At 36.1% G+C, this 27,408-nt stretch overlaps 1 protein-coding gene across 1 annotated transcript in view; it reads right to left on the reverse strand.

The window, feature by feature from the left end:
* col16a1 (collagen, type XVI, alpha 1) overlaps positions 1-27,408 on the reverse strand; it is a 149,544-nt gene that overhangs the window by 22,476 nt on the left and 99,660 nt on the right. The window contains 12 exon segments of the mRNA XM_056479385.1: positions 4,275-4,319; positions 6,417-6,461; positions 8,583-8,660; positions 11,958-11,996; positions 12,195-12,311; positions 14,891-14,926; positions 16,408-16,461; positions 18,840-18,911; positions 20,386-20,427; positions 20,537-20,593; positions 23,410-23,436; positions 26,912-26,965. Coding sequence (XP_056335360.1) covers positions 4,275-4,319; positions 6,417-6,461; positions 8,583-8,660; positions 11,958-11,996; positions 12,195-12,311; positions 14,891-14,926; positions 16,408-16,461; positions 18,840-18,911; positions 20,386-20,427; positions 20,537-20,593; positions 23,410-23,436; positions 26,912-26,965 — 666 coding nt within the window.

The following is a 27,408-nucleotide window of genomic DNA, read 5'->3' on the forward strand; positions in this document are numbered from 1 at the left end:
TCTCTTTAACTTTTCATTAAACATTTGGACTGCTTAAGGTGATATATTAACCAAACTTCTCTGTGACATGCTTGAATACTAATTAGCATTTCTGCAGAAGTAGAAGTTTCCTGCTGCTTTCTGGAAAGATAGAGCGACATCAAAATCTGAAAATAACTTCTGACTTAGCTTTCCTGTTAAGGCAAAGATGTGCTGGAACTGAACACAGTATATTTGCAGCTGAGAAGTCTTTTGTTTGTTAATGTAGTGCAGAATTTGTAGAAAGGATGAAGTATGTTTGGATGCAGCCACCAGAGGACTCCAGAATGTGCGAATTCCACTAAAACTCCACCTGTTAATATCAGCTGTGTATAAATACTTGAGTCAGGGAAATGTAGAATTGTTGCGCACCTCCTGAATGTAATTCTTGTATGTCATTGGTGTGACCCAGAGCTCTGTTTATCGAAATATTCATTGGTTTCCAATAAATTACTAATATTTTTGGCATCGAAGAAAACCCTCTCCTCACCTTTTTTATTGAACATGCATGAAATTGGTTAGATATTCTAATACATTCATAGTAAGAAAGAAAAATACCATGAAAGTCAAAGGCTACAAATTACTAACATTCTTCAAAGTATCTTCTTTTGTGTTTGACAGAAGAAAAAAAGCTCAAACAGGTTTGGAACAAGTGGAGGTTGTGTAAACGATGAATTTTCAATTTTGGGTGAACATCCCTAAAGGAAACACAAAAGAATTTATACACCTGCCAGCTTGGGATTTATTTGCAGAGCGTAAAAGTAAGGGGAATGAATTAATGAATCCTCCTGTACTGTCATCTGTAATCCAGAAACACAGATGGATGACGCAGAGTTCTTGTTTTTATTGTTTACACTTATATAATCACAGCACAAAACATGGCTTTTAGCTATCGCATGCATAATGAAAAAGGTGCAGACCTGAGCTGAATCTCATATCGAATAATCAATCAGTAAATGGAAAACACTTGCTTAAATACCACATTCAGAGTTTTGCAGTTTGTTCTTAATCGATTTGACACATTTTGGCTAAATGAAGTTCAATGTTCTTTAAGCAATAAACACAGCGATCGGAGCAGCTCATAATGTTCCTAGACAGACTGATCATTTGCTTTTTCTAAATGCATTGACCTTTGTTTAAATTGATTGTGCAAAAATTGTTACAAAGTTACAGCCTGTGGGAGGAAAACATTTTCGTTTTTATTCTCAGGACAAGGACAAAACATTAAGAATATCCCTTAAGAAAAATAAAAGTGCATTAAAATAAGTTAAAATAATTAATAAAAAATATTTAAAAAGTTAAAGGAGACCTATTATGCCCCATTTTTACAAGATGTAAAATAAGTCTCTGATGTCCCTAGAGTGTGTATGTGAAGTTTCAGCTCATAATGCCCCATACATTAAGTTTTATAACTCTTTGAAACTGCCCCTTTTAGGTTTTGATCCTAATTGTGCTATTTTGGTGACTGTCGCTTTAAATTAAACTGAGATTGTGGTCTGTTCAAAAGAGGGTGGAGCTACAAACGCCTATGCCTCAGCAAAAACAAGACTAACGTTCTATGCTAATGAAGGATTAGATTATTATGTCACTAATGGGCGGGGCTTTTCCCCTCTGATGACACGTAAAGCGGGATGTATGTCAATCAAATGTCAATCAAAGTGTATCTGCAGACTGTTTTTGTCAAGTGTGATTATAAATACTAAAAAATAATAAGCTGGTTATATTCACAGACTGCTGCCACACATCTGTGTTTAAACCTCTTATAAAAGTGATTTTTGCATAATAGGTCCCCTTTAAAAGCTATGGACAGCAAGTCTGAATGTCCAAGATCGGCTTCAAGCATGTTCAATAATTATGTGCATAATATTTGTTTCATTCTATAAAGATCTGATCAAATTTCAGTCATTAAAAATGTACAATTGGTCAGAATAATGCCTCATTCACACTAGCAGTGACTTTGTAGCCGCCTGTTGCTTTGGGTGGCGAATGAAGTTCCGATTTTGATCGATAAATATAATTATTCCAAAATAAAGCAATAAGCCCCACAAAGTCATGATTTACACTGAATTCAGAACTACACTGTAAAAAGTCATTAGTTTGCTTAACTTAAATAAACAAGTAAACCCATTGCTTTTAAAGTGACTAGTTGACTTTACTTAACAAAGTGACTAAACCCGTTGCCTTAGAATTATTAAGTAAATTAATTATGTGCATAATTATAAAAATTAAGTCAAGTCAACTGATCCATTCCAAGTTGCAATGGATTCTTCATCTTTTAAGTAAAGTCAACTTGTTGCTTTTAAGGCAATGGGTTTACTCACTTTTTTAAAGTAAGGTAACTGATCACTTACAGTATTTCAGTGTACCAACCTCTAGGTGTTAAAAATTCACTGTAGACCATGGCTTCAGACTATAGAATACACAAGACTTGTCACTTCTACAGTTTTGAATGGGGAAAAGTGTAACAGTCAATATGGCAAATGAAGCCCCGCCTACTAGTACAAGAGCCAATCATGGATTGCTATAGACTGACTCGGACCAGACGTGTGTTTTTACAACAGTTTTTGTGGTCAACAAACACAATGTAATCTCAGCGAATACTTGCTTCAAAGACATAAGAAATATATCCACATAAAGCTTGACATATCTACTTTTAAATGAATCAAGTGCACTTGAAAACTAAAGTTTTTTGATTTTGTAATCTGTATGAAATGACAGCAACTACTCAAACGCCCACAAACTTGTAAACAAAGACAGACTTTCATTTCTGGATGAGATTCACCATCAAGACCAAGTTATGAATTTCTAGCAGCGCGATCAGACGAAGCAATATCCAGAGGATGATAATGTGTAGAACGGCCATAAATGAGGTTGGTGTTGTGATCTTGTTTCAAGTGCGCATGCACATTAGCTTGAGCAACCTGAAAATACGCCGATTTTGGTTGATTCGAACGTTTAGAACTGAAACTTATGAGACGGCTGTTGTTTATTTTATTGGTGATTGCAAATTTGTAATGTAATCGTAAGCTTGGCAAACAGTTTTGGAGAATTTGATATTTCCCATTCAGACAGAATGCCCGAGCATACTGAGAGGCGTTTCAAATATGGCCACCGAGTGAAATGACTTGTCTTAAAGGGACTTTGATTTAGTAGAGCATTTAACAAGAGCTCCAAATACAGCTCAACCAATCAAAATCAAGCACCACAACTGTCTTTTTTATAATGTTGATTTCTTAGCATTGTTATTGTGTTGTCTATATATAAACATTATAAAAAATTTACAGTTAAAAACGACTCTAAATTGTTCTAAAATGGCGATTCAGTTCTAAAATGTATTTAGGCGTTTACAGAATCCAACAAAAATAAGTACATGCACAGTAAAAAATTATTGTTGCCTATTGCTATTGCTGTCTTTTACAATTTTTTTCTCAAATATATAAAAGCAGATCAAATCCAGAACTTTTAAGGTGTGCTTAATATAACTGCCAGAGAAGGTAAAAGACTTTGTCACCTTACAGACGGTTGTTAAAAGCAAAAAATAAATAAATACTATGAAAGTAGTCGGTTCCAAACTCAAACCACTACTTCAGCCAAAGTAGTAAAACTGTCTCTTCAGGAACTTAATAATGCCTCACTTTTAGTTGTCTCTGCACATTAAACAAAAACAGGAGAGCGAGGATTTGACTTCATCTCTAAATAACAAGAGGAAAAAATGCCTCTTTTGGCAGCGTCTTTCTGTTGTTCTCTGGAATATTGCTGACTTACACAGTCTCCTCAGTGCCTCAGTTATATATCATTCTATTAGCGGATCAATTCCCCCGAAAATTTCAATCTGGAAAAACATCAGCCTACTGTAAATCTTTATTTTCTGCGTTTCTGTGCTAATAGGAAAAATTTTAAAAAGCTGCAAATAACCCACGCTGAGTTTGTTGTTTCAAACAGATTCGATTCCAGCAAATTAAAGAGAGTCAGATAAAGCTCACGAAGCATAAACCTGGATGGCATTAAAATAAAATCCATTCTGGCTCAGGCTCAATTCATCAGTAAGTTTGAATCTCTGCTAAAACATGCCATTCGAGGCGTTGCGAAATAAGCTGTCAGCACCACATAGGCAATGGCTATGGAGAGATAATTGAACACGCACCACGAGTGTACAGTTTTATTACTCTGTCATGACATTCATTACAAGATGGCCGGTTTTCTGAGGTAATTAAACATCTTCTGTATGTGTTTGTGTGTGTTGTGCTTTGACTTACTGACAAGCCTGGAGGCCCTTGAGGACCAGGGAAACCAATATTGCCCTGTGAAACATGGATGATAAAAGAACAATATAATGGACAATAACAGCAAACAAATGAAAACAAGCCTATTAATCCTGCATCATAATCAGTCTTGTCATTTATTATGGCTGTAAAACCTTTTTACTTACTCTGGAGTAAATGTGAAGTTATTAGTTTGACAAAATAAAACATAACCATCCATCAAGGACAAATAATTTGTGTGATCACAATCCACTTTCATTGGGTTTCATTGGGAGTTTCATTGCGTATGTTTGCTTGATACTTTCAAGGCAATAACTGGTACATATATGTCACAGATATTCGAGTTTGTTGTGGTTTTTGTGGGTTTTTTGATAAATAGAAATTTCAAATTTTTACAAATTTATTTGGAATTTATCAGTGGAATGTGTTTTTGATCAACAAAATCATTAATTTTATTGATTTAATGATCAATCATGAATTAATACATTATGAATCATACGTTAACTGAGCTTGTTAACTCAAATTTCTATTTAGCTAACCACATGACAGCAACTCAATGCATTTAGGCATGCAGAAATGAACAACACGATCTGCTGCAGTTCAAACCGAGCATCAGAATGGGGAAGAAAGGTGATTTAAGGAACTTTGAACATGGCGTGGTTGTTGGTGTCAGACGGGCTGGTCTGAGTATTTCAGAAACTGCTGATCTACTGGGATTTTCATGCACAACCAACTCTAGGATTTACAGAGAATGGTCCAAAAGGAGAAAATATCCAGTGAGCGGCAGTTCAGTGGGCACAGATGCTTTGTTTATGTCAGAGGAACTGATAGAAAGGCAACAGGAACTCAAATAACCACTCGTTACAACCGAGGTATGCAGAAGAGCATCTCTGAATGCATTACATGTACAACCTTGAGGGTCTACAGTAGCAGAAGACCACACCGTGTGCCATTCCTGACAGCTAAGAACAGGAAACTGAGACTACAACTTACACAGGCTCACCAAAAATGGACAATAGAAGATTAGAAAAACGTTGCCTGGTCTGATGAGTCTCAATTTCTGCTGCGACATTGGGATGGTATTTGGTGTTAACAGCATGAAAGCATGGATCCACTATAATCTTCTATGTGAAGCTGCTTTGACACAATTTACATTGTAAAAGTGCTATGAAAATAAAGATGAATTGAATTGAATGTGCAGCCGACAAATCTGCAGCAACTGCATGATGCTATTTTGTCAATATGGAGCAAAATCTCTGAGGAATACTTGTTGAATCTATATCACAAAGGATTAAGGCAGTTCTTAAGGCAAAAGGGGTCCAACTCGGTACTAGTAATTTGTACCTAATAAAGTGGCCGGTGAGTGTATATAACATATCCAACCATTGCATATACAGAAAAATCTAAATTTTTTAAAATATTGGACCAGAAAAATTATAATCTTATAAAAATGTTAATAATCTAATATATTTTTTAACTAAAGCCTAATATTATTATATATTTTATTTTTGTTTATAATTATTATTTTTTATCATTTACTTTTAGATGATCAATTAATATTTCATTCTGCAATTGTTTGTCAAATGATGAATGATGTTTGTCAAATGGCGCATTATATACGGACTTACCAACCAAATTTAGTTTCACAAGTGGCTAAATATAATTATATTTATATAAATATATTTATTAGATGTGTTTTTTGACACTGATTTGAAAATAAAGTCACTTCATATCAAAAGAGCTGCTATATAATACAACTCTTCCATATCCAGAGCACACAGGTTTAAAAACTTATATCCATTCTGAAATTAGGTTAAGACACTGGTAGGTTTGGGACTTTTTTTCTGAAGGCCTTCCGTAGTTCTGGGCCTGTAGGGGGCGCTCTAACCTCACAGCAAATATATGAAAACATGCTTGAATCTAAAATAAGCTAGATCCTACAAACACTGCATTGTGAGACACTGCAGGACATTTTACAGTATGGGCTGAGCATTGGTTTGTCTTTTTAAGCTATGGAAAGACGTCTGGGGGTCACTGAGGCTCAGCTTCTAAGAAAAGAGAGCTAAAAAGAGAATCTTGACAGAAATGACCTTTTAGGAGATAATCTGGGGTATATCAGGGGACATAGAAACTTACAGGGTTTCCAGAAGTACCAGGAGGTCCTCTCTCCCCTCTAGGACCCTAAAATGAATAACAGACAAAGGCGCTGAGCAATCAGTGTGATTAATGCAAAGCACAAAGATTGATAATGAAAATCAATTCTGGAGTATTTTGGAGCTGCACTGTGATCCTTAACACTAGACCCTAAACATGGTAAAATTGACCCATTGCTGTTTTTCAAATATACATAACAGACCTTCAATAAAACATTTAAACCTTCCAGTCTTTGACCTTTGACTAGAATTGCCTTATTTACAATTCTCATACAAAAACATGAAATAAAACCAGATCAAAACGTGGCATTTATACCTATAAGTGCCAGAGCGGGTCAAATTTAGCCATTCTAAAATGCCTGTATCTATGCGCTGCTTATGTTTGATTTTGTTAAAAACAATATTTACGTTGCTTGGTAATGCTTTTTACTTGCTAAATTAGTGGTTATCATAAATGAATAAATAAATAAAGTCACACTGAGTAAAAGAAGGCGATTTTTAGACGTATTAGAAGCACAAAGTGCCACGAATGATGAAGAGTCTTATGGTGGGGAAGTAAGTGATGCCGAATCAGTATCTGACGTCTTATCTTATAGTGATCCAGAGCCTCTGAGACGCTTCAAATCTTCATGTTTTAGCCTAATTTCTATCCTGTCCGTTCATCCGTCCATCTATCTTTCCTGTCTGTCTGTCTGTCTGTCTGTCTGTCTGTCTGTCTGTCTGTCTGTCTATCTATTTAATCCTGTCTGTCTGTCCATCCGTCTGTCCGTTTATCTATCTATCTATCTATCTATCTATCTATCTATCTATCTATCTATCTATCTATCTATCTATCTATCTATCTATCTATCTATCTATCTATCCTGTCTGTCTGTCTGTCTGTCTGTCTGTCTGTCTGTCTGTCTGTCTGTCTAATTCTATCTGTCCATCCATCCATCCATCCATCCATCCATCCGTCTATCGTGTCCATCCATTCGTCCATCTATCTATCCTATCTGTCCGTCTATCTATCTATCTATCTATCTATCTATCTATCTATCTATCTATCTATCTATCTATCTATCTATCTATCTATCTATCTATCTATCTATCTCATCCATTTGTCCATCCATCTATCTATCCTATCTATCTGTCTGTCTCTGTCTGTCTGTCTGCCTGTCTGTCTGTCTGTCTTTTTAATCCTGTCTGTCTGTCTGTCTATCTATCTATCTTGTCCGTCCATTCGTCCATCTATCTATCCTGTCGGCCTGTCTGTCTGTCTGTCTATCTATTCTGTCAGTCTGTCTGTCTGTCTGTCTGTCTATCTATCTATCTATCTATCTATCTATCTATCTATCTATCTATCTATCTATCTATCTATCTATCTATCTATCTATCTATCTATCTATCTATCTATCTATCTATCTATCTATCTATCCTGTCTGTCTTTCCGTCCATCTATCTATCTATCCTATCTCTCTGTCTATCCATCCATCCATCCATCCATCCTATCCTGTCTGTCTGTCTGTCTGTCCATTCATGCATCCATCCATCTATGGTGTCGTTCTCTTATTTACACTAAAAATTATGATTAAACAAGTGAATAATTAATTAGGTGAAGTTGTGTGCTTGAATTCGTCACTGAATCATAGGCCTACATAATATGCAGTGATCATGCTAATTCTAGTTCATTATTGTCTATAGGTCATTTTAGTTATTTAAATGACATGGGATATCTTAAAATATGATTAATGACATTGCATTATAATATTACACTACCCAAATATGAATTTACTTTCTTCAAAATCACGTTGTTAATACAGACTGTTATGAAAGTAAAAAAAGGACAAAATATAGACATAATCCTTTCATAATCATTACTCCAGACACTTTTTTTTAACACAGTAGCATAATGCAGTTATAATGTTTTTTCAGCCATTACTAAACATAATTTGTGTGTGGGTAAAATGTAGGTATTCAACAAGCCCTGTCAGTTCTAGTGTTAAACATCTTTAAATACATCAGTGTGTGGTGATGGATTATAATTGACATTGGTCCATCGAACTATAAAAAAAATGCTCACCCAAGTTAAATGATGAGTTATTATCTTACACACATGTTCTGTATACATTTTAATAATGAAACTGGTAAATGAAAAGAGATCTCTCACTGGCTCTCCTTTAACCCCTGGTTGTCCTGGAAATCCGGGCGATCCAGGTGTGCCAACACACAGACCGCTGTTACCCGTCTAAAAACATTGAGAGAGTTACAATCAATAATAGCTTGCATCATTTGAAAAGACATTTAATTTATGATATAGTTACATCAGGAATTACACAACATTTGAAGATTTTACCACTTAATAGGGCTGGGCGATATGACAAAAATCCCATATCACGATATAAGTCACCTCATATCCTGATAACAATATATATCATGATATATTCAAGTAGTTAATATCAGCCAACTGAAAAGGACTATTCCTTTTTGTCATTTTAAAGTATATGCTTAAATATGTACTTATTCATATAAGTTTCATATAAGGTTCTTTCTTGATTTTAATTCTTATTAAAATTACAGCTTCTAAGTTCTGTTTGTTAAAACCAATGGTTTTTGCAGTAATATTTTTGTATAAATGGAAAGCAAATGCCTTTTGTCTCCTCCTTTTTTGTTGATGCGAAAAAATGGTCCGATCCGTGACTCAAAAACCGTATTTGTGATCCGTTACACCACTAACAGTATACCAAGACTCAGCAATGAGGGTGTCAGAATAAGCTGTATATATGTGAGTGTAATCAGTCCATGAGCAGCTTCAGCTGTATGAGTCTAATCAATGGGAAACTGGAACAGGTGTGAGTGTGTGGTGCATGACTGGAACTTGTAGTCCATATACCAGCGGATTTGTAGTTCTATGCGATCTGTGAGTTTACCAGCGATCTGTAGGGATTAGATTGCTGGTGTGACAATATTCATGTTTCTGCAAACATCCAGATTGGAGCATCCAAATGAATTAAAAAAATTATTGCTGTAAACAATCTATTTAGGAACACTACAAAATAAACAACAATTTATATTTAATATGAAAACAATAAGACTTTTTATTTCGTCCATATGATACACAGTTAAAATCAACACTATTAGCCCTTATGTGAAATTTGAACTCTTTTAAAAATATTTACCAATAATTTTAAACATAACATTTTTATTAACTAATTTATAATAGCTAATTCCTTTTGTTTTTTCCATGATGACAGCACATAATATTTTTGTAGTTATTTTGCAAGACACTAGTATTCAACTTACAGTGACATTTAAAACTTAACTTGGTTACTTACGTAGCTTAACTAGGCAATTTAGGTTTAATAGGCAAGTCATTGGACAACATTGGTTTGTTCGGTAGACCATGCAACACCAATATTTCTTAAGGGGGCTAATAATATTGACTCTAAAAGTTGTTTAAAACAAATGTAAAAACTGCTTTTATTCCAGCCAAACTAAAACAAATAAGACTTTCCCCAAAAGAAAACTATATTATAGGAAATGCTGCTAAACAGAGGTGCTAAACTCAATTCCTAGAGGGCCGCAGCCCTGCAAAGTTTCAATTCAACACACCTACATGTAGGTATCAAACAAGCCTCAGGGACTCAATTAGTTTGATCAGGTGTGTTTAATTAGGGTTGAAACTAAACTGTGCAGAGCTGCAGCCCTCCATGAACTAAGTTTGACACCTGTGCTGTAGAAAAACTGTAGGCAAAATCAGTTTGGATTTAAAGTAATAGACTTTAAATGATAGAACTTTATAAAATGAAACTCTAAATAGATCAAATTAAATAATGAATAATAACGTCAATAATTCAAATGTTTTATAAAAGTATAAGTGTACATCAATTTTCATTTTAAAGTAGTTTCCGTAATTAAAGTAGTTTGGATTCAAAGTAATTTAAAAGTGATTCCACTGAGCTGTGGAGAGCCCAGAGCAGCCAGTGCTGAGGTGCTCATTTCACTTTCAAGAGCATCTGAGGGCTGCTCTCCTCCTCAAGCTCACAGGTTTAACTCTATTTCAGTCCTTTATAACCAAAACAAGGTCATGTGGGCCAAGTACATGTAATATATAGGTTTGAGCTGAAGTGGAATTTGAGTTGATTTCCTCCTTAAAATATTCTAGGATTCACTACATACTCCACATATGTAGGATACTTGTGTTGCACATAGGAATGTTGGAAATTCTGTGTTTTTGTCCTTCTGAAAGGCTTTTGTGCTCTGAAACTAATTCCTTTTTTTATTTATTCATTCATTCATTCATTTTCTTTTAGGCTTAGTCCCTTTATTAATCCGGGGTCGCCACAGCGGAATGAACCGCCAACTTATCCAGCACGTTTTTATGCAGCGGATGCTCTTCCAGCCGCAACCCATCACTGGGAAACATGCACAAACGCACTCATTCACCCTCATACACTACGGACAATTTAGCTTACCCAATTCACCTGTACAGCATGTCTTTGAACTATGGGGGGAAACCGGAGCATCCGGAGGAAACCCACGCGAATGCAGGGAGAACATGCACACAGAAACGCCAGCCGATCCAGCCGAGGCTCGAACCAGTGACCTTCTTGCTGTGAGGTGACAGCACTACCTACTTCGCCACTGTGTCTCCCCTCCTGTTTTTATTAAGCAGCATAATATTTTCAACCGTAACTAATTGTATTTTGATTTACATGTTAATTAAGTTAAACTAGTAGTTACAATGCTAATATTTAGCTTAACGTGCAATTTAAAGACTTAACTTAGTTACTTGGTTAACTAGGCAAGTTAGGTTAAATAGACAAGCCATTGTATTGACCTTATTCTTCAATGCGGAAATGCGTGCCTTTTAGCGATTGTTTTAGAAACTTCCGATTCGGTTGCCTATAGGAGAAATGACTAGGAATAATAAACCGCAGAAAACGGTCAAACTACTTGCTCTACAAACAAGTGTTTGCATGACTATAAAGACAAAGTAGAATAATATAATAAGAAAATATCAGTTTGCAACATTAAACAGCAAAACAAGCTGTTTGAATGAGACCGGAAGTCTCGAGCCAAAAAGTTTTAAAGGGCTGCGCCCTCTCATACACGGACAATAAGGTGAATAACAGTGGTTTGTTCTGTAAACAATCCAAAAACATTATTTCTTAAAGGGGTTAATAATATTGACCTTAAATTGACCTCTTATTCCAGCCAAACAAAAGACTTTAAGACTTTACCAGAAGAAAAAAAATACTGGAAATACTGTGAACATTTCCTTGCTCTATTAAACAAACATCACTCAGGAAATATTTGAAAATGAATAAAAAATTTCACAGGATGGCTAATAATTTTGACTTCAACTCTATATCGTCATATTGCACAGCCCTACCAATCGAAAATCTTCAATGTAGCTAGTAGTAATTGTAAAGAGTGTCTATGACTGTGGCTTAACTGTTCAACATCATGAGCAGCTTGAGAAGCTTCCCTGACACTGATTTATGTAAGTATAAGAAGAATATCGATCGCTCCACAAACTTACAGGTCCGCTTGGTGTTTCCTCTCTCTGCAGCTCAAAACACTGTGAAGGTGATCAAACACATGGCCTTACAAAACTGTGCGCAGTCTGTGTGCTATATACTGCAGCATGAGCAAAACTACTGGGTATTGTACAACTCTAAATCGGAATATAAACCAGTGTGAACAAATCAATGCTAGAAACATGAACCCACACCCTCATCTGTTTAATCCCACATCATCTATCATTCATCCCTCTCACCCGTTCGCATCCTTCCAAGGGCACAACGCCAGGTTTGCCCTGATCTCCCTTCTCGCCCTTAGCACCAACTGTGCCAGGCACACCTGGTAGACCCTTGGAACAATCGCCACAGCCTTCCTACAGTCAGCCATACACATGACAGAAACGCGTATGTGTATGAGCAGGTGAACAATAAAAACACAAAGCCTGCATGCAGATACAAGTGAACAGGAATGAAGCACAGACAAACTGATGAGAATGCATGAAACAGAAACACAGGATGTTTGAAGACTGTCATGCTTTCACATGCCAGTTTGAAATACTAGCAATAGAAGAATACAAATATCCTGAGCTTAAAGAATGTACAAGATTTTACAGTCAAAACACAAGGGAAAAAAACAATGTTTATATGTCTCATCTTATTGGTAAAATATACACTCACTGGCCACTTTATTAGGTACTCTCAATGCATTTAAGCATGTAGACATGGTCAAGACGATCAAACCGAGCATTGAATGGGGAAGAAAGGGGATTTAAGCGACTTTGAATGTGGCATAGTTGTTGGTGCCAGACAGGCTGGTCTGAGTATTTTAGAAACTGTTGATCTACTGGGATTTTCACGCACAATCATCTCTTGGGTTTACAGAGAATGCTCTGAAAAAGAAAAAATATACACTGAGCTGCAGTTTTGTGGGAGCAAATGTCTTGTTGATGCCAGAGGTCAGAGGAGAATGGCCAGACTGGTTCGAGCTGATAGAAAGGCAACAGTAACTCAAATAAGCGCTCGTTACAACCTATGTATACAGAAGAGCATCTCTGAACGCACAACACATCCAACCTTGAGGTGGATGGGCTACAGCAGCAGAAGACCACTCCGGGCGCCACTCCTGTCAGCTAAGAACAGAAAACTGAGGCTACAATTCACACAGGATCACTAAAATTGGACAACAGAAAATTGGCAAAACGTTGCCTGGTCTGATGAGTCTCAATTTATGCTGCAACATTAATATGGTAGGGGCAAAATTTGACATCAACAACATGAAAGCATGGATCCATCCTGCCTTGTATCAACGGTTCAGGCTGGTGGTGGTAGTGTAATGGTGTGGGGGATATTTTTTTGGCAGACTTTGGGCCCATTAGTACCAATTGAGCATTATGTCAACGCCACAGCCTACCTGAGAATTGTTGCTGATCATGTCCATCCCTTTATGACCACAGTGTACCCATCTTCTGATGGATAACGCACCATGTCATAAAGTGTGAATCATCTCAGACTGGTTTCTTGAATATGACAATGAGTTCCCTGTATTCAAATGGCCTCCACAGTCACCAGAACTCAATCTAATATAGCACCTTTGGGATGTGGTGGAATGGGAGATTCACATCATGTATGTGCAGCCGACAAATCTGCAGCATCTGTATGATGCTATCATGTCAATATGAACCAAAATCTTCCAGTACGTCCAGGAATTTTAAAGTACTGTCATGTACTGGAAATCTATGCCATGAAGGATTAAAGCAGTTCTGAAGGCAAAAGGGGTACTAGTCCAACCAGGTGGGTGTACCTATTAAAGTGGCGGGTGAGTGTGTGTATATATATATATATATATATATATATATATATATATATATATGTGTGTATATATAATATATATATATATATATATATATATATATATATATATATATATATATATATATATATATATATATATATATATGTATATATATATATATATCTCAGCAGCTACGTTTTTTGCAGTTTTTGTTTTCGCGAATCCACCAGTGGCCGCTGTGTATGCTTTTTGAGATCTCTAATTTCTCCCACGAGTGTCATTCATGCCTGCTGTTCTCGCATAAATTCACCAGAGGCCACTGTCGACTGAATGAATGACTGACTGACAGATTGACTGATCCACCCTCCTCCTTCATTAATCCCAACCGATAGTGTTTTAAAAAGCAACGACTGACCTGTCCACCCACTTCCCTAAACCCAACCGACAGTTTTAAAAGGCAATCGAGATAAAGAAAACCCCTCGACTGATTTTTACCACGTTTTCAGATTCTACCAAATTTATCATCCTGTTATTTACTTGTTTATTTAGTTTTTTGGCTTCTGTTTTTGTCTTAACCGCTTTCTGGAATCGTTGTTTGACGGACTGAAACCTCATCGTCGTGGTCAACTCCTCTGTGTGTCAAGTCTGCCAATGTACATGGTGAGCTAACTGGACAAACTGGTAACAGCAGGAAAGCTGTCCATGCAGTTGTAAGCTGTCTGCTGGTAAGTGCGAAATGGAACTGCCCTGTAGCGTTCGTTTTAAAGACGAAATTCAGCCATACATACCTCTGGCTACATAATTTTCGATCTCCAGAAATATATATAGGGCTACGTTTTCAGAATGAGCTAATGTTGGATTTTATGCAATTTACAGCAGGGTTTCCCTTGCCTCATCTCTCTATCCATCAAGGGGCCCCCATGCTGCAAGACCCCTGCACTAAAAATTCCATCTTCCAAATAAAAAATGCATGTATACTGCAGCATAGATGTCTTGCATGTTTAAAGTATGTGCAGAATTTGGAGTGGAAATTAAACTAATACTAATATGTACATTATACAGTACACATTAACAAATAATAGCAGTTTTCATTCCAACAACACCAGCAAGAGAGAAAGAGAGAGAGCTGTCAAACACCTACAGTTCATATTGATCAGTTACCTTTCCTGGAGAAGCTGAATCCTGAGGAAGGAGATTCTGCAAGATGGAAAACACAGTCAGACATGGCAACCGCATCAAAAACACTTACCTATTACACAAAGACTGAATGTGGACTTAACATTATAGCTCCAGAAGAAGGTAACTATGGAGAGACCAAAGCAATGCAGTACACTATACTAAAAGTAATTTTTGAAAAGCACCGCTTTAAAATCTATGATCTCATTATGCCAGTAATAACAAAAACCAATTTTAATAAGGGCATAGTTTTGCATAAAATTACAGAGAATAATTTAAAACAATAAATTCTTTCAAATTATGCAGCATCCATTAAACAGTCATTTCAAAACAGTGTACTGACTAATTGCATCAATAAACATGTAAATCAAAACACAATTAGTAACGGTTGAAAATATTATGCTACTTAATAAAAAAAGGAATTAGTTTCAGAGCACAAAAGACTTTCAGAAGAACAAAAAACACAGAATTTCCAACATTCCTATGTGCAACACACACAACGTGTTTGAAATTTACAAGTATCCTACATATGTGGAGTATGTAACGAATACCAGAATATGAGTTTTAGGGAATTCCACTTCAGCTCGAACCAATTACATGCCCTTGGCCTTGTTTTAGTTATAAAGGACTGAAATAGAGTTAAACCTGTGAGCTTGAGGATGAGAGCGGCCAATGCTCCTGAAGGTGAAATGAGCATCTCAGCACTGGCTGCTCTGGGCTCTCCACAGCTCAGTGGAATCACTTTTAAATTACTTTGAATTCAAACTACTTTAATTACGAAAACTACTTTAAAATGAAATTTGAAATACGTTTATAATTTATCTGAATTATTGACGTTATTACTCATTATTTAATTTAATCTATTTAGACAAACTAGTTTAGTATTATCCAAATTAATTTTAAGGATTAAGTCTCGAAGTTTGGCGAGCAAGAGTTAAAAAAATGATTTTTAATTGTTTTTTTTAGATCTGATTGTGCTCTGGAAGAACTCGGTGGTCGGAGTCTGTGATAGAAGGGGAGCAGAGTGAACCGGGACTGAAGTCCAGCCAAATTTCCACTACAGGCTCAAAGCCTGGAGCTCTGATTCCAGGATGGGACTCGGGCCAGCTGAAAAAATATGCGTGCAGAGAGACGGGACCGTTAATGCAGAAATCCTGCTTTCAACCAAAGATCTAATGGCTCCTTTTGTACAGCACATCACTCACAGTAATGGCCACCCTAACCGTTACTCAGCACAATGGCAGTGTTTACCATTATACAAAGCCTCTGAGACGGTGAGTTAACACTGAAAGAGTAATGGGGCCGCTGGCGCCCATAAGGGACACACTGTTACAGAGCCACCTTGCTTAGTGGCTCCTTTTTGTAGCTTGTGAATCACCTCGTCTCCCTGCACCTCTTTAAACCCGCTCCCCTTCTAACACAGAAGTCGACCAACCGGGCTGTTTATATACTGTAATAAAGCTGTTGCACTCCACTAGTTGCTCCCCCGTCTGGTTACTCACTGCTTGGCCCGGTGGACCCGCTTTCCCTGGTAAGCCATCAATGCCAGGGATACCCTGTAAGAAGGAACTGAGGTTGAATTGGTTTAGCCTGCGGCCACAATCTGGACACCTCCTTCTCCAGCGGGGCAGAGGGAAAGTAGCCAAAGCCCTGGACCCTCTCCTGGTTTGTGTTCCAGCTCGCAGTAGACATTTACATTTCGCTTGCCTTTCTCTGTCTATTATTTTTTAAATTTCAGTTCTTCTGAGGCTTGGGAAATCAACACAACACCAGGTTAAAGACCACTCAGTGCTCACGGTGAGATCAAATCCAAGTCAATTTGCCAGTTTAACATTGAATGTCTTAAATGCCATCGTAATTCTTCCAGCAAATTTGCATGATGTCGAATGAGTGTAATAATGGATGTATTAACAGTGTTGGGCAAGCTACTTGAAAAATATAGTAAGCTAAGCTATTAGCTACTCTACTTAAAATGTAGCTTAACTACACTAAAAGCTACTCTCTGGAAAATGTAGCAAGCTAAGCTAAAAGCTTCTTGGAAAAAGTAGCTTAGCTATATCTAAGCTATTTTTGCAATTTTTGTTTCCATTTTTAAACAAAGCAACTTAAATCCAAGTCAATCATATCTAAGTGATCAATAAAACTGTCAATGAAACATATGAGGCGTAATTGTTCAGTTCAGTTATTTACTTCAAATAATTTGCTGTACTAAACAGAAACACATAGTATATAACAGCAATAACAAAAAAAAAATCCAATAAAACCTGGTGTTACACATTTAAAATACTTTAGTAATTTATAGTAAAGGGAAATATTTAGGAATAAGCATTATATTGTTTATATATTTAAATCTCTCCATTAATGAATAACTCCCAATATTGTAGTATCATTAGTAACTATCATGAACTAATAGTAATTACCATAGTATACTATAGCCTTTACTACAGTAAACTCATTCATTCATTTTCTTTTTCGGCTTAGTCCCTTTATTAATCTGGGGTCGCCACAGCAGAATGAACCACCAACATATCCAGCATATGTTTTACGCAGCGGATGCCCTTCCAGCCGCAACCCATCACTGGGAAACATCGATACTCACTCATTCACACACATACACTACGGCCAATTTTAGCATACCCAATTCACAAAAACTGCATGTCTTTGAACATGCAAACTCCACACAGAAATGCCAACTGACCCAGCCGAGGCTCGAACCAGCGACCTTCTTGCTGTGAGGCGAATATATATATATATATATATTGTATAACGATGGTTTGTTCTGTAGACTATCGAAAAAATATCTAGCTTAAAGGGGATAATAATTTTGACCTTAAAATGTGTTTAAAAACTGCTTTTATTCTAGCCGAAATAAAACGAATAAGACTTTCTCCAGAAGAAAAAACATTATCAGACATACTGTGAAAATTCCATTGCTCTGTTACACAGCATTTGGGAAATATTTAAAAAAGAAAAACAACATAAAAGCGGGGCTAATAATTCTGACTCCAACTGTATATAGCGGTACATAGATAGATAGATATACACACACACACAACAAATTAATTTGAGTACTTCACTAAAATACCCAAATTTGTTGGCGTCGTCAAAGACCACAGCGGGAGGTAGCAGTAACGCACAAAGAAGTTTGTTGTCGACCACCGTAAAACAGGTAGAAGAAGAAATCGGATATGGATTTACTTTCATCGGCTAGACAACCGCCTCACAGCTCTGTGAATATAGTAACTTATTGAGGCGCGATCGGTAAATGTTGCTTGTGTGGACGCTACTGCGCTACTTGACAAAAAAAAGCATCTCTACTGAAAAGATATTTGATTTAAAAAAGTAGCGACGCTATCGCCACACTACTGAGAAATGTGGCTAAGCTAGTAGCTATTGCCCAACACTGCATATTAAATATAGCAATCTCACAGTGAGCTCTGCATGGTTTTTAAAAAGAAAAAGCAGCATGATCCCCAAACACTTATTTACTTAGTATATTAGTTAAGGTTACATTTAATTCATATTATTTTATTGCGCAACTATGCATTGATGCTTTATATTTGCAATCTACATTAATATCTACATTAACTTTTATAAGCAAAGCACATCCCACGGCGCTAACCAAAAAAGCCCCTTTAAAGCGTGCACATTTAACAGCAAAGTTTAACAGGGCGCTATTTTACAAACTACTTTACAGTTGCATGACATTACATTAAACTACGTTTATGTATTAATCATTATTTGCTAAATTAACATTGGGGTTTATATGTAAACAAATTATTGGTGCCATTTAAATATGCTTTAGCTGAAGCCCAGAGTTACCCATGCAGGCCTTCCCGATACAGAAGCCCCACAAAGAGAGCAGGATGGAGGAGGAACAAAGAGAAAAAGCAGACATACACACACACACTAATTTCATCTGTTCAATACTCACCTGTGGGCCTGGGATTCCAGTAAAGCCTTGGGGCCCTGGAGGACCTGGAGGGCCCGGTGGTCCAGGAGGTCCCTGAGATTCAGAAAGCACATTTGAATGAATAGGAGTGAAAAGACAGTCCTCTATTAATTATTAAAATGACCTCTCTGGATTAGTCCATTCTTTTATTTCATATCTTTATATTAAGTACATTGTTAAGAATAATTCACCCCGATATATAAAAATTTCCTTAATTATCTGAAAAACCTTGCTATACTAGGTACAAACATGCACTTACAGTGATCAGATCAAGTGGTCAGCTGTTTTCACCAACTATTAAAGGGATAGTTCACCCCCCCCCCCTCAAAAAAAACCCCTCAAAATTTATTTAAATTCTATTGTTTTATTCAAAAAACACAAAAGAAGATATTTTGAAGAATGCTGAAGAAAAATATTATTATGGAAGTCAATGGCAGCCAGATTCCAGCATTGTTCAAAATACTTTCATTTGAGTTCTGCAGTACAAAAAAACTCGAAGTTATGAACAATGGTGAATAAATAATGACAAAACATTCTTTTTTGAGTGAACTATTCCTTTAACATAATGCATCCCATCTGAGCAATTATGTGGTGTATGAGGTCTACTACATGAACGAAACCAAATTCATTAAAAACAAGCAAATGAACGGTATGGTTTATGGTTACTACGCTTTTGATCACAATCTGTATGATTTGGCACAACGTGAAGTATGAGTATCTTGTTTCAGTGATTTTCCTACAACACATTTGATTAGTAAATAGAGACTAGGTGGTCCTTTTTGGCTGTTCAAAGACATTTGACCACATAAATGTTTACACTTTGTGAGAAATCTGACCAAATCCATTTTCAGCAACTTCTGGCCACAGCCATATCAGCCTGCAGCCCGAGAACGATTACTCACTGAAGCTAAGCAGGGCTGAGCCTGGTCAGTACTTGAATGGAAGTGGTATTAGTAAGGCCAGCATGGACCACTCAACCTGCAGTCTGTGAGTCCTATTTTTTCACGATAACACAAATGCACCATATAAATACTCATTACATTAGCGAAAAGTGAATCTCAATTTAGATCCTAGTGATTGTATATAATGTAAAACAAAATACTGTACTGATGCTAATACACTGAAAAAAGTGTTGCATGCAAAACTGTTGCAAACTATTTATTTGTGTTGAATTTAAACAAACAAATTAAATTTCATAATGTTCAACTTAATTTGTTTGTTTAAATTCAGCCCAAATAAATTGTTTACAACCACTCAACGTAAAAAAATTGAGTAAATCCAAGGAATCATCATTGAATAATTGTTTTCAGCATACTGGATATAATTTTTATTCCATAGCAACTGCTTGATTACCCACCTTCTTTCCAATATTTTATTTCAGCTTTGAAACACCTTGAGAATCAATAAATGATGACAAAATGTTCATTTTGGGTGAACCGTACCTTTTAGTTACCGGTGATTTTCTGGTTTATTATTTGCTAACTTTTCAAATGTTTTTTTGGGAGGAAAAATGTGAAGAAAGTCAGACCTGAGGACCTGGCTGTACCCTGTTTTCACCACCTGGGACTCCCTGTAAAAAATGCAATTAAAATCAGCACTGCAAATGATTTCAGGACTCATGATGAGTGCTATGTACAATGTCCTCACGATTAACAGCAATAAAATAAACATCAGCTTACAGGTCCGCCAGTTCCAGGAAACATATTATGCAAACAGTTGCACTCTCCTGGTTCACCCTGTGACACACATAAAAACAAAAATGATTTAGTCATAATTTAGCCTTTTTTCAGCAGCATGGTAGGGTTGCACCAGCTGTTCGTAAGTTCTTTCTTAAACTGGAATGTAAAGTCAACACCAGGGGCTTAGTAACTACTAGCTAGTTTGTAACTATGTTTGTACTTCGGTTGCACCACATGTTCTTAATGCAAACAGTAGTTAGTAGGTCGTAAGCTCTCCGTAAAGTCATACATAGTCTCGTGAAATGACGTAATATCCAATAAGAAGCATTTAAATCATTAAACTGCTTTAAAATTCTGCTACTAATGTGTCTATATATAACTGTCCTATAAAAATCAAATGATAAATTACATTTTATAGTACATTACACTACAGTCAGTCACTATAACAGACCCACATACCTGCATCGCGAGTCGTGAATGCACACGAAATACACATGAAGTTATCAAAACATTACACTTGATTTTTCTTGTATAGCCTATATCATGAATGAGAAACACATGAAAGAGAAAAGAGCAGGGAGGAACTCAGTCATGAAGAAATTCTCGTTTAAATTGAGGATTACCAGAAAACACTCCTGGAAAAAAAATTTTACTCTTCTTTCACAAACCAAAAACAATGCGATCATTCTTTATTATCATATCACGAGCTCCTCAATGTTAACTAATCTCGCCGTCATCTTGGGGGGAGGCTGTCGTAAATATTTAGTTGGAATGCAGTGTTACATTTAAACTAAGTTCAGTGGTGCAACACACAAATATTTAGTAGTGCATAAATTGTAACTTAGCGTCCCTTTAAGTCACAACTTGGCTATGTTTGACAACTAGACCAGGGTTTGCAATGGTGATGATATTTAAGGCTTGGTTGTGTTTATAAGATGCAAAGCAATGTGTGCTCATGCTTCAATTGTAGAAAATCAGGTTATTTTTTCATGTCTTACTTTGATTTTATCCAGCCACTCAGCTAACATGAAAACGACGGTCATATATCCTAGTTCCTCTGAAAGCCCATGCTCAAGAGGCTCTGATTGGTCAGCTAACATAATGTGCTGTGATTCGCAGAATGGCTTCACGTCACCACGTCAAGTCCCTACAAGCACGAGCTTTTGCGCTGTGTAAACAGAGCAGCTGTTAGCAGCATTAGCTGTCTGAATCAGACAGAAAAATTAAAAGCACACCAGCGGTCCAAACAGCAGTTCCCGTTTTTTACATCCTTGTTTACGTCCTCGCTACAGCAAACCTTTAACACTAGTAACTGTGCATGTAATAGATACATTTTAACAAATAAAAATACTTACAGGTTGTGGCTCACAATCCACAGCTTCATTAGTTGGAGGAGTTTTAAGTCAAATCTAGCACTAAACTGGGAGATATTTTGGAAGTTCTCCTTTGTCAAATGCTAGCTGTATATTTTTTATAATTCTCTGGAACATAATTAAAATTAAACTGTAAGCACTTCTCTCTTTGTGTCGTGTCCTTTGGAAGTCCAAATACAGAAACAGAAGAAGCTCTGTGGAACAGCAGCGTTTAGACGGCATTTTAGCTTTCTCTGCTATAACATTACACACCTCTGGCCAAGCCCCTTCACTGTGCATGGTGTGTGCACATGGTGAATTCAAGTAACCGGAAGCCCTTGTGATCTCACTAGCCCGGATGTATTTTTTTTGTAGTTCCCTAACTTCGTTTGTTGTAGGCTTTGTTTAGCTATCTCTGTAAAAGCCAATGTCTCCCTTTGCACTGAACTTTGAGCGTCTTACATTCAGAGATGTTGTTTATGTTCACACAGCTACATTACACATCAACTAAAGTTTAAACTATATGAAATCGTAATGCACCACCCCTTTAAGGCATTGCTAGATGTCTGTTTACAGAAAATATGAAACAGTCAAAAATCTAACTGAATTTAAACTGATAATAATACTTTTAATATATGTTCTATATTTTATGGGATCATTTAAAAACATAAAAAGTATGGCTATAATGTGTGAAAAAAAGCTTGTGTATTTATAATAATAAGAGTGAAATTTCTCATATTGCAATCCTAACATGCAAACACACACACATACACACATACTTTTGCTGCTTCTTCAAACTACTAATTTGAAATGAGCTGAAACAATAAAATTCTTATTTTTTTAAATTGTTTTATGTTAAATCCACTTTAATAGGTAGAAAATGATTAAATTAGCTTAATTGATTTGTGTTGGGACAACATTAATAAATGGTGTGGAACCCAGCATTTTTTACAGTGCACAAGCTCACGTTTCAAAGTGTCACAACATGACATAACATCGAAATAACAAAAGGTTCTGCTGTAGAATTGTATCCTGGCACTCGACAGGAATGACAGAGCACTTCATCACACTTAGGAGGAATATGCATCATTTGATATCAGCTGCCACTTTCCTCTGTGTTTAGACAAATTAGTCTGGGAGACAACAGAGGACATTAAAGAATGAAGCATTTCCAGGGCTCTGCTTTCGAGGTCTCTCTCTGTCTCATCTCCCTCACGCTCGCTTCCTTTCCCTTTGATTCTCTGTGATGTTGTCAGATTACAGATCACAGCTGTTATATTCACCAATTATAGCCCTGGTTTAGCTCAGGGCAATTTTTTTTTTTTAAATTTTTCTGTGCTGTCAAAGTCTTTTGTCAGACTTGTGCGTCTGTTTGTGTCTCTAGGGTGGACACATCACTGTGCGTACAGACGGTCGCTTTTACCAATACTCCTCCTATTCATTGTTTCCTGCATACACACACTCCCACAGCTTTGGGGGACCTCAAAATTCCCTCTTTAGCTCACTGATCCAGACACTTACCTTGTCACCCTTGGGCCCCTTGACTCCCTGTAAGACAGACAAGGAGAAACACACAAATGTTCAGTTAAGACAGTAGCCAGATTTCCATCCTAACATAAAGAGAATCTTTCAAAGTTTGCAAAAAAAACCCTAATATACAAATTAGGTGCATTTTCATGAAGTTTTTTGAACAGCTGAAGAAAAGATTAGTTAAACAATAACTAGAAAAACAACATCAGTGAAAACATCTGATTAGTCATGCTAGATTTCAGATTATAGCTGAAGTGAAAAGTAAAAAAGAAAAAAATATATATATATTTTTGTAATTTATATATATATATATATATATATATATATATATATATATATATATATATATATATATATATATATATATATATATATATATATATATATATATATACATATACATATATACAGTTGAAGTTAGAATTATTAGCCTCCTTTTAATTTGTTTTTCTTTTTTAAATATTTCCCAAATGATGTTTAACAGAGCAAGGAAATTTTCACAGTATATAATATTTTTTCTTCTGGAGAAAGTCTTATTTGTTTTATTTCAGCTAGAATAAAAGCTGTTTTAAGTTTTTTAAAAACCATTTTAAGGTCAATATTATTAGCCCCTTTAAGCTATATATTTTTCCAACTGCCTACAGAACAAACCATCGTTATACAATAACTTGCCCAATTACCCTAACCTGCCTAATTAACCTAATTAACCTAGTTAAGCCTTTGAATGTCACTTTAAGCTGTATAGAAGTGTCCTGAAAAATATCTAGTAAAATATTATTTACGGTCATCATGGCAAAGATAAAATAAATCAGGTATTAGAAATTAGTTATTAAAACTTCTCTCTCCGTTAAACAGAAATTTGGGGAAAAAAAAATAATCAGGGGGCTGATAATTAGGGGGTTTCAGTTCAACTGCACCTGTTTTGGCCTAAAATTGACCAAAAATTTAAGTTTAATTTCTAAACAAATTATATTCCAAATTTGAAGTTTCACTAAGATTTCATTTGGCTGCAGTACCAGACATGACCACCAGTTTATATTCAGTTTCCATTGGCGGCCATACAAGGGTGCCTCCGTATGTTTTAAAAAATACAAACTGTATTTTTTTTAATAGTTTTGACAATATTTAAAAAGTAGACATACAATTCTAAAATAGTATGGGACGTTTGACTGTATTTGTGAAGTTTGGAGGGACAATGGTCTCTTGCCATAATGCTGTTCACCTTTCGAGGTCCTGCAGTTTCGTGGATTTTTTTTGTGTGCAATTTGACCTGCTTTTTTTTTTTTTTTTACAGTGCATAGAGTTCTGCGTTCTGATTAGCACATTGTGTTCAGCATCCTGATTGGCTGTAGACCATTGCCAATCAATCTCCTCCATGCTGTGTCTCCTGTATAGTACAGAATGTGTTCAGCTTGCCAAATTGACATACATCTTTGATCGCTAGCAGTGTGACTCTGAAGTGCTGTACTGTATGTTTGCTAGTTTTCTCCCCAACAAACCCCATAATGTCGACGAACATTCTGCACCGCCAAAGGCACCTACGGTAGCACCCAAAAGGCAGAGGAAGATACTAACCATCATACAAAATGTTGGTCTTCTGGACATGCTAAAGGAAGGTAGAAGTTACACGAGCGAAAAATGTAAAAAATGTTAATGCCTATCTGAGAAAATAGTGTAGTGAGGAGATTTACAGCCTTAAAACATCTATAATAATTGTAAAAAATAAAGCGGGTTACATCGTGGATTTCACCAATTGCAGGTTATTTTTAGAACGCACTGTAACTCTCGCGAATAATGCGGGACCACTGTGTTCTCTTTGAAACATCTAAAACATTAAAAAATAAATTATATGTTGATTAAGTTAAGTGGTTAACTCTTCAAAAAACCCCTCAAGTGAGGGCATAAATGCATTTTTTTTTGCAACACATTGAATTTTTTTTTGGATTTCCATCATTCGTTCCTGATACTTTAAAATGCACATTAAAACAGTGTGGTATTCCATCAGTGGTTAAATATGGTAATTTAATATTCACTACAATTACATTTAATCGGCAGATGCATTTTTATCCAGTTTTATTCGCATTAACTGTGATAATTGTGGTTTAATGTTCGCTATGTCAGAATTTATTTGGCAATCTTATTTAGCAATTTTTTTGCTCTCATTGAGCGAAAAAAAAAGCGCATCCCTTGCACGTAGCTGTGCATTTATACTTCTGCGTGTTGTTTGTGTTGCTCTGCAATAACACTTCCAAAATGCTAGCTGGCAGTAGATTATGTTATGTTCCTCTGTATAGAGTTTCTTTGCGGGTGTTTTGTTTTTTATGAACACAACCTTACTGTACAAGTAGCTAAAAACTCGCTCATTCCGAGGTGGGAACCGGCGGATGTGGAACAACTTTAATCATAAGGTAAACACAAAACAAAAATTTCCATCAGAAGCTCCTCAGTGGGACTTGACACTCACTCCATCGGGCTCGTGGCTCTCAACACCACGCGCTACGTGTCGTTGCGATGTGTAGTTACATTTTTTGAGAGGTGCACGTCAGCCACGGCTATGCAACCGCATGAAGCCTGAACCGGATCATTTCCTATCATAATTTCTAATAACTGATGTTATTTTTGCTTTGCCATAATGACAGTGCATAATACTAGATATTTTTCAAGACACTAGTATTCAGCTTAAAGTGCAATTTAAAGGCTTAACTAAGTTCATTAAGCAGGTTAGGGTTATTAGGAAAATCATTGTATAATGATGGTTTGTCCTGTAGACAATCGAAAGGAATATTGCCTAAGGGGGCTAATAATATTGATCTTAAAATGGTTTTATTCTAGCTGAAATAAAACATATAAGACTTTCTCCAGAAGAAAAAATGTTAAAGGAAATATTGTGAAAAATCAAATGGGAAATATTTGAAAAAAAAAGTGAAAACAGCGGATTAAACATGTTGGCTTAAGGTTTTTTACATAAGAATTTATTTGCCAAATGCGCTCCCATCTATCTTCATTATTGATCAGCAAAAACCACCTTAAGCAAGCATAAAAACTTTTTTTTTGTTATAAAAGCTAATTCATTTGTTATTTTATTCAGTGTTTCCAACACTTGTTCTTGGATACTTCAAAACGCTCATTAAAACCAAGTGTGATGGAAATATAGCTACTGTGTGACTCTCCTGGGTCCGTCAGATGAGGATCAGTGACAGGTGATGTGATTCAAGAAGACAATGTGTTGCTGTTAGGGTTTGGATTTGACCCGAGTCTGTTTCTGGCATCGCTCTTCAAGCTCTCAGCGATAAAGCCCCAGGTAATTAACATCTGATGTGAGAATAGTCAACACTAACTTTGCTTTTTTAATGAGACAAGCTCTGGCAAGACTGCTCGAGTTTGTTTGATGCTGTCTTTGAGCAATGAATAGAGGACAATATGCCCGTGTGAGTTTGGTAATGACAGCGTGTATCAAAATAAGCTGCTGGAGAAGATTAAATAAATAACTTACGGGAGCCCCATCTTGTCCTGGTATTCCAGGGAATCCGGCTGTCCCATCCCGACCCTGTGACACAGTATATAAATCATTTACTAGAACAAGAAAAAAGTCACACTGTGTGTTCTGTAAAAATTCTTGCTGCCTTCCATTTTTTAGTTAAATCAAATGAACTGTTTTAGTTATCTCAACTTTAATCAAACTGGCTAAAACGGAAAGTTTAACTTAAAATAAATGTATAACGTAAAAAAATACAGTTGAAACCTGATTGACTTACATATCATTTAACAGTGTGTGAGATATATACTATAAAATAATAGTAAATAAAAATTGAGTTTTTATTAAGTGGACAACACTTAATTGCTTTTAAAACACATAAATGCTTTTAATCCCACAAAATACACATATTTTTGGAGTTATATTAATGTCAGAGCTATGAAATATATAAATAATATCTATAGCTATATACACACACACATACACATATATATAAATATAATAGATGGTTGTGC

The sequence above is a fragment of the Danio aesculapii genome, chromosome 19 (genome assembly GCF_903798145.1).
Source record: "Danio aesculapii chromosome 19, fDanAes4.1, whole genome shotgun sequence".
In the NCBI taxonomy this organism is placed as follows: Eukaryota; Metazoa; Chordata; class Actinopteri; order Cypriniformes; family Danionidae; genus Danio; species Danio aesculapii.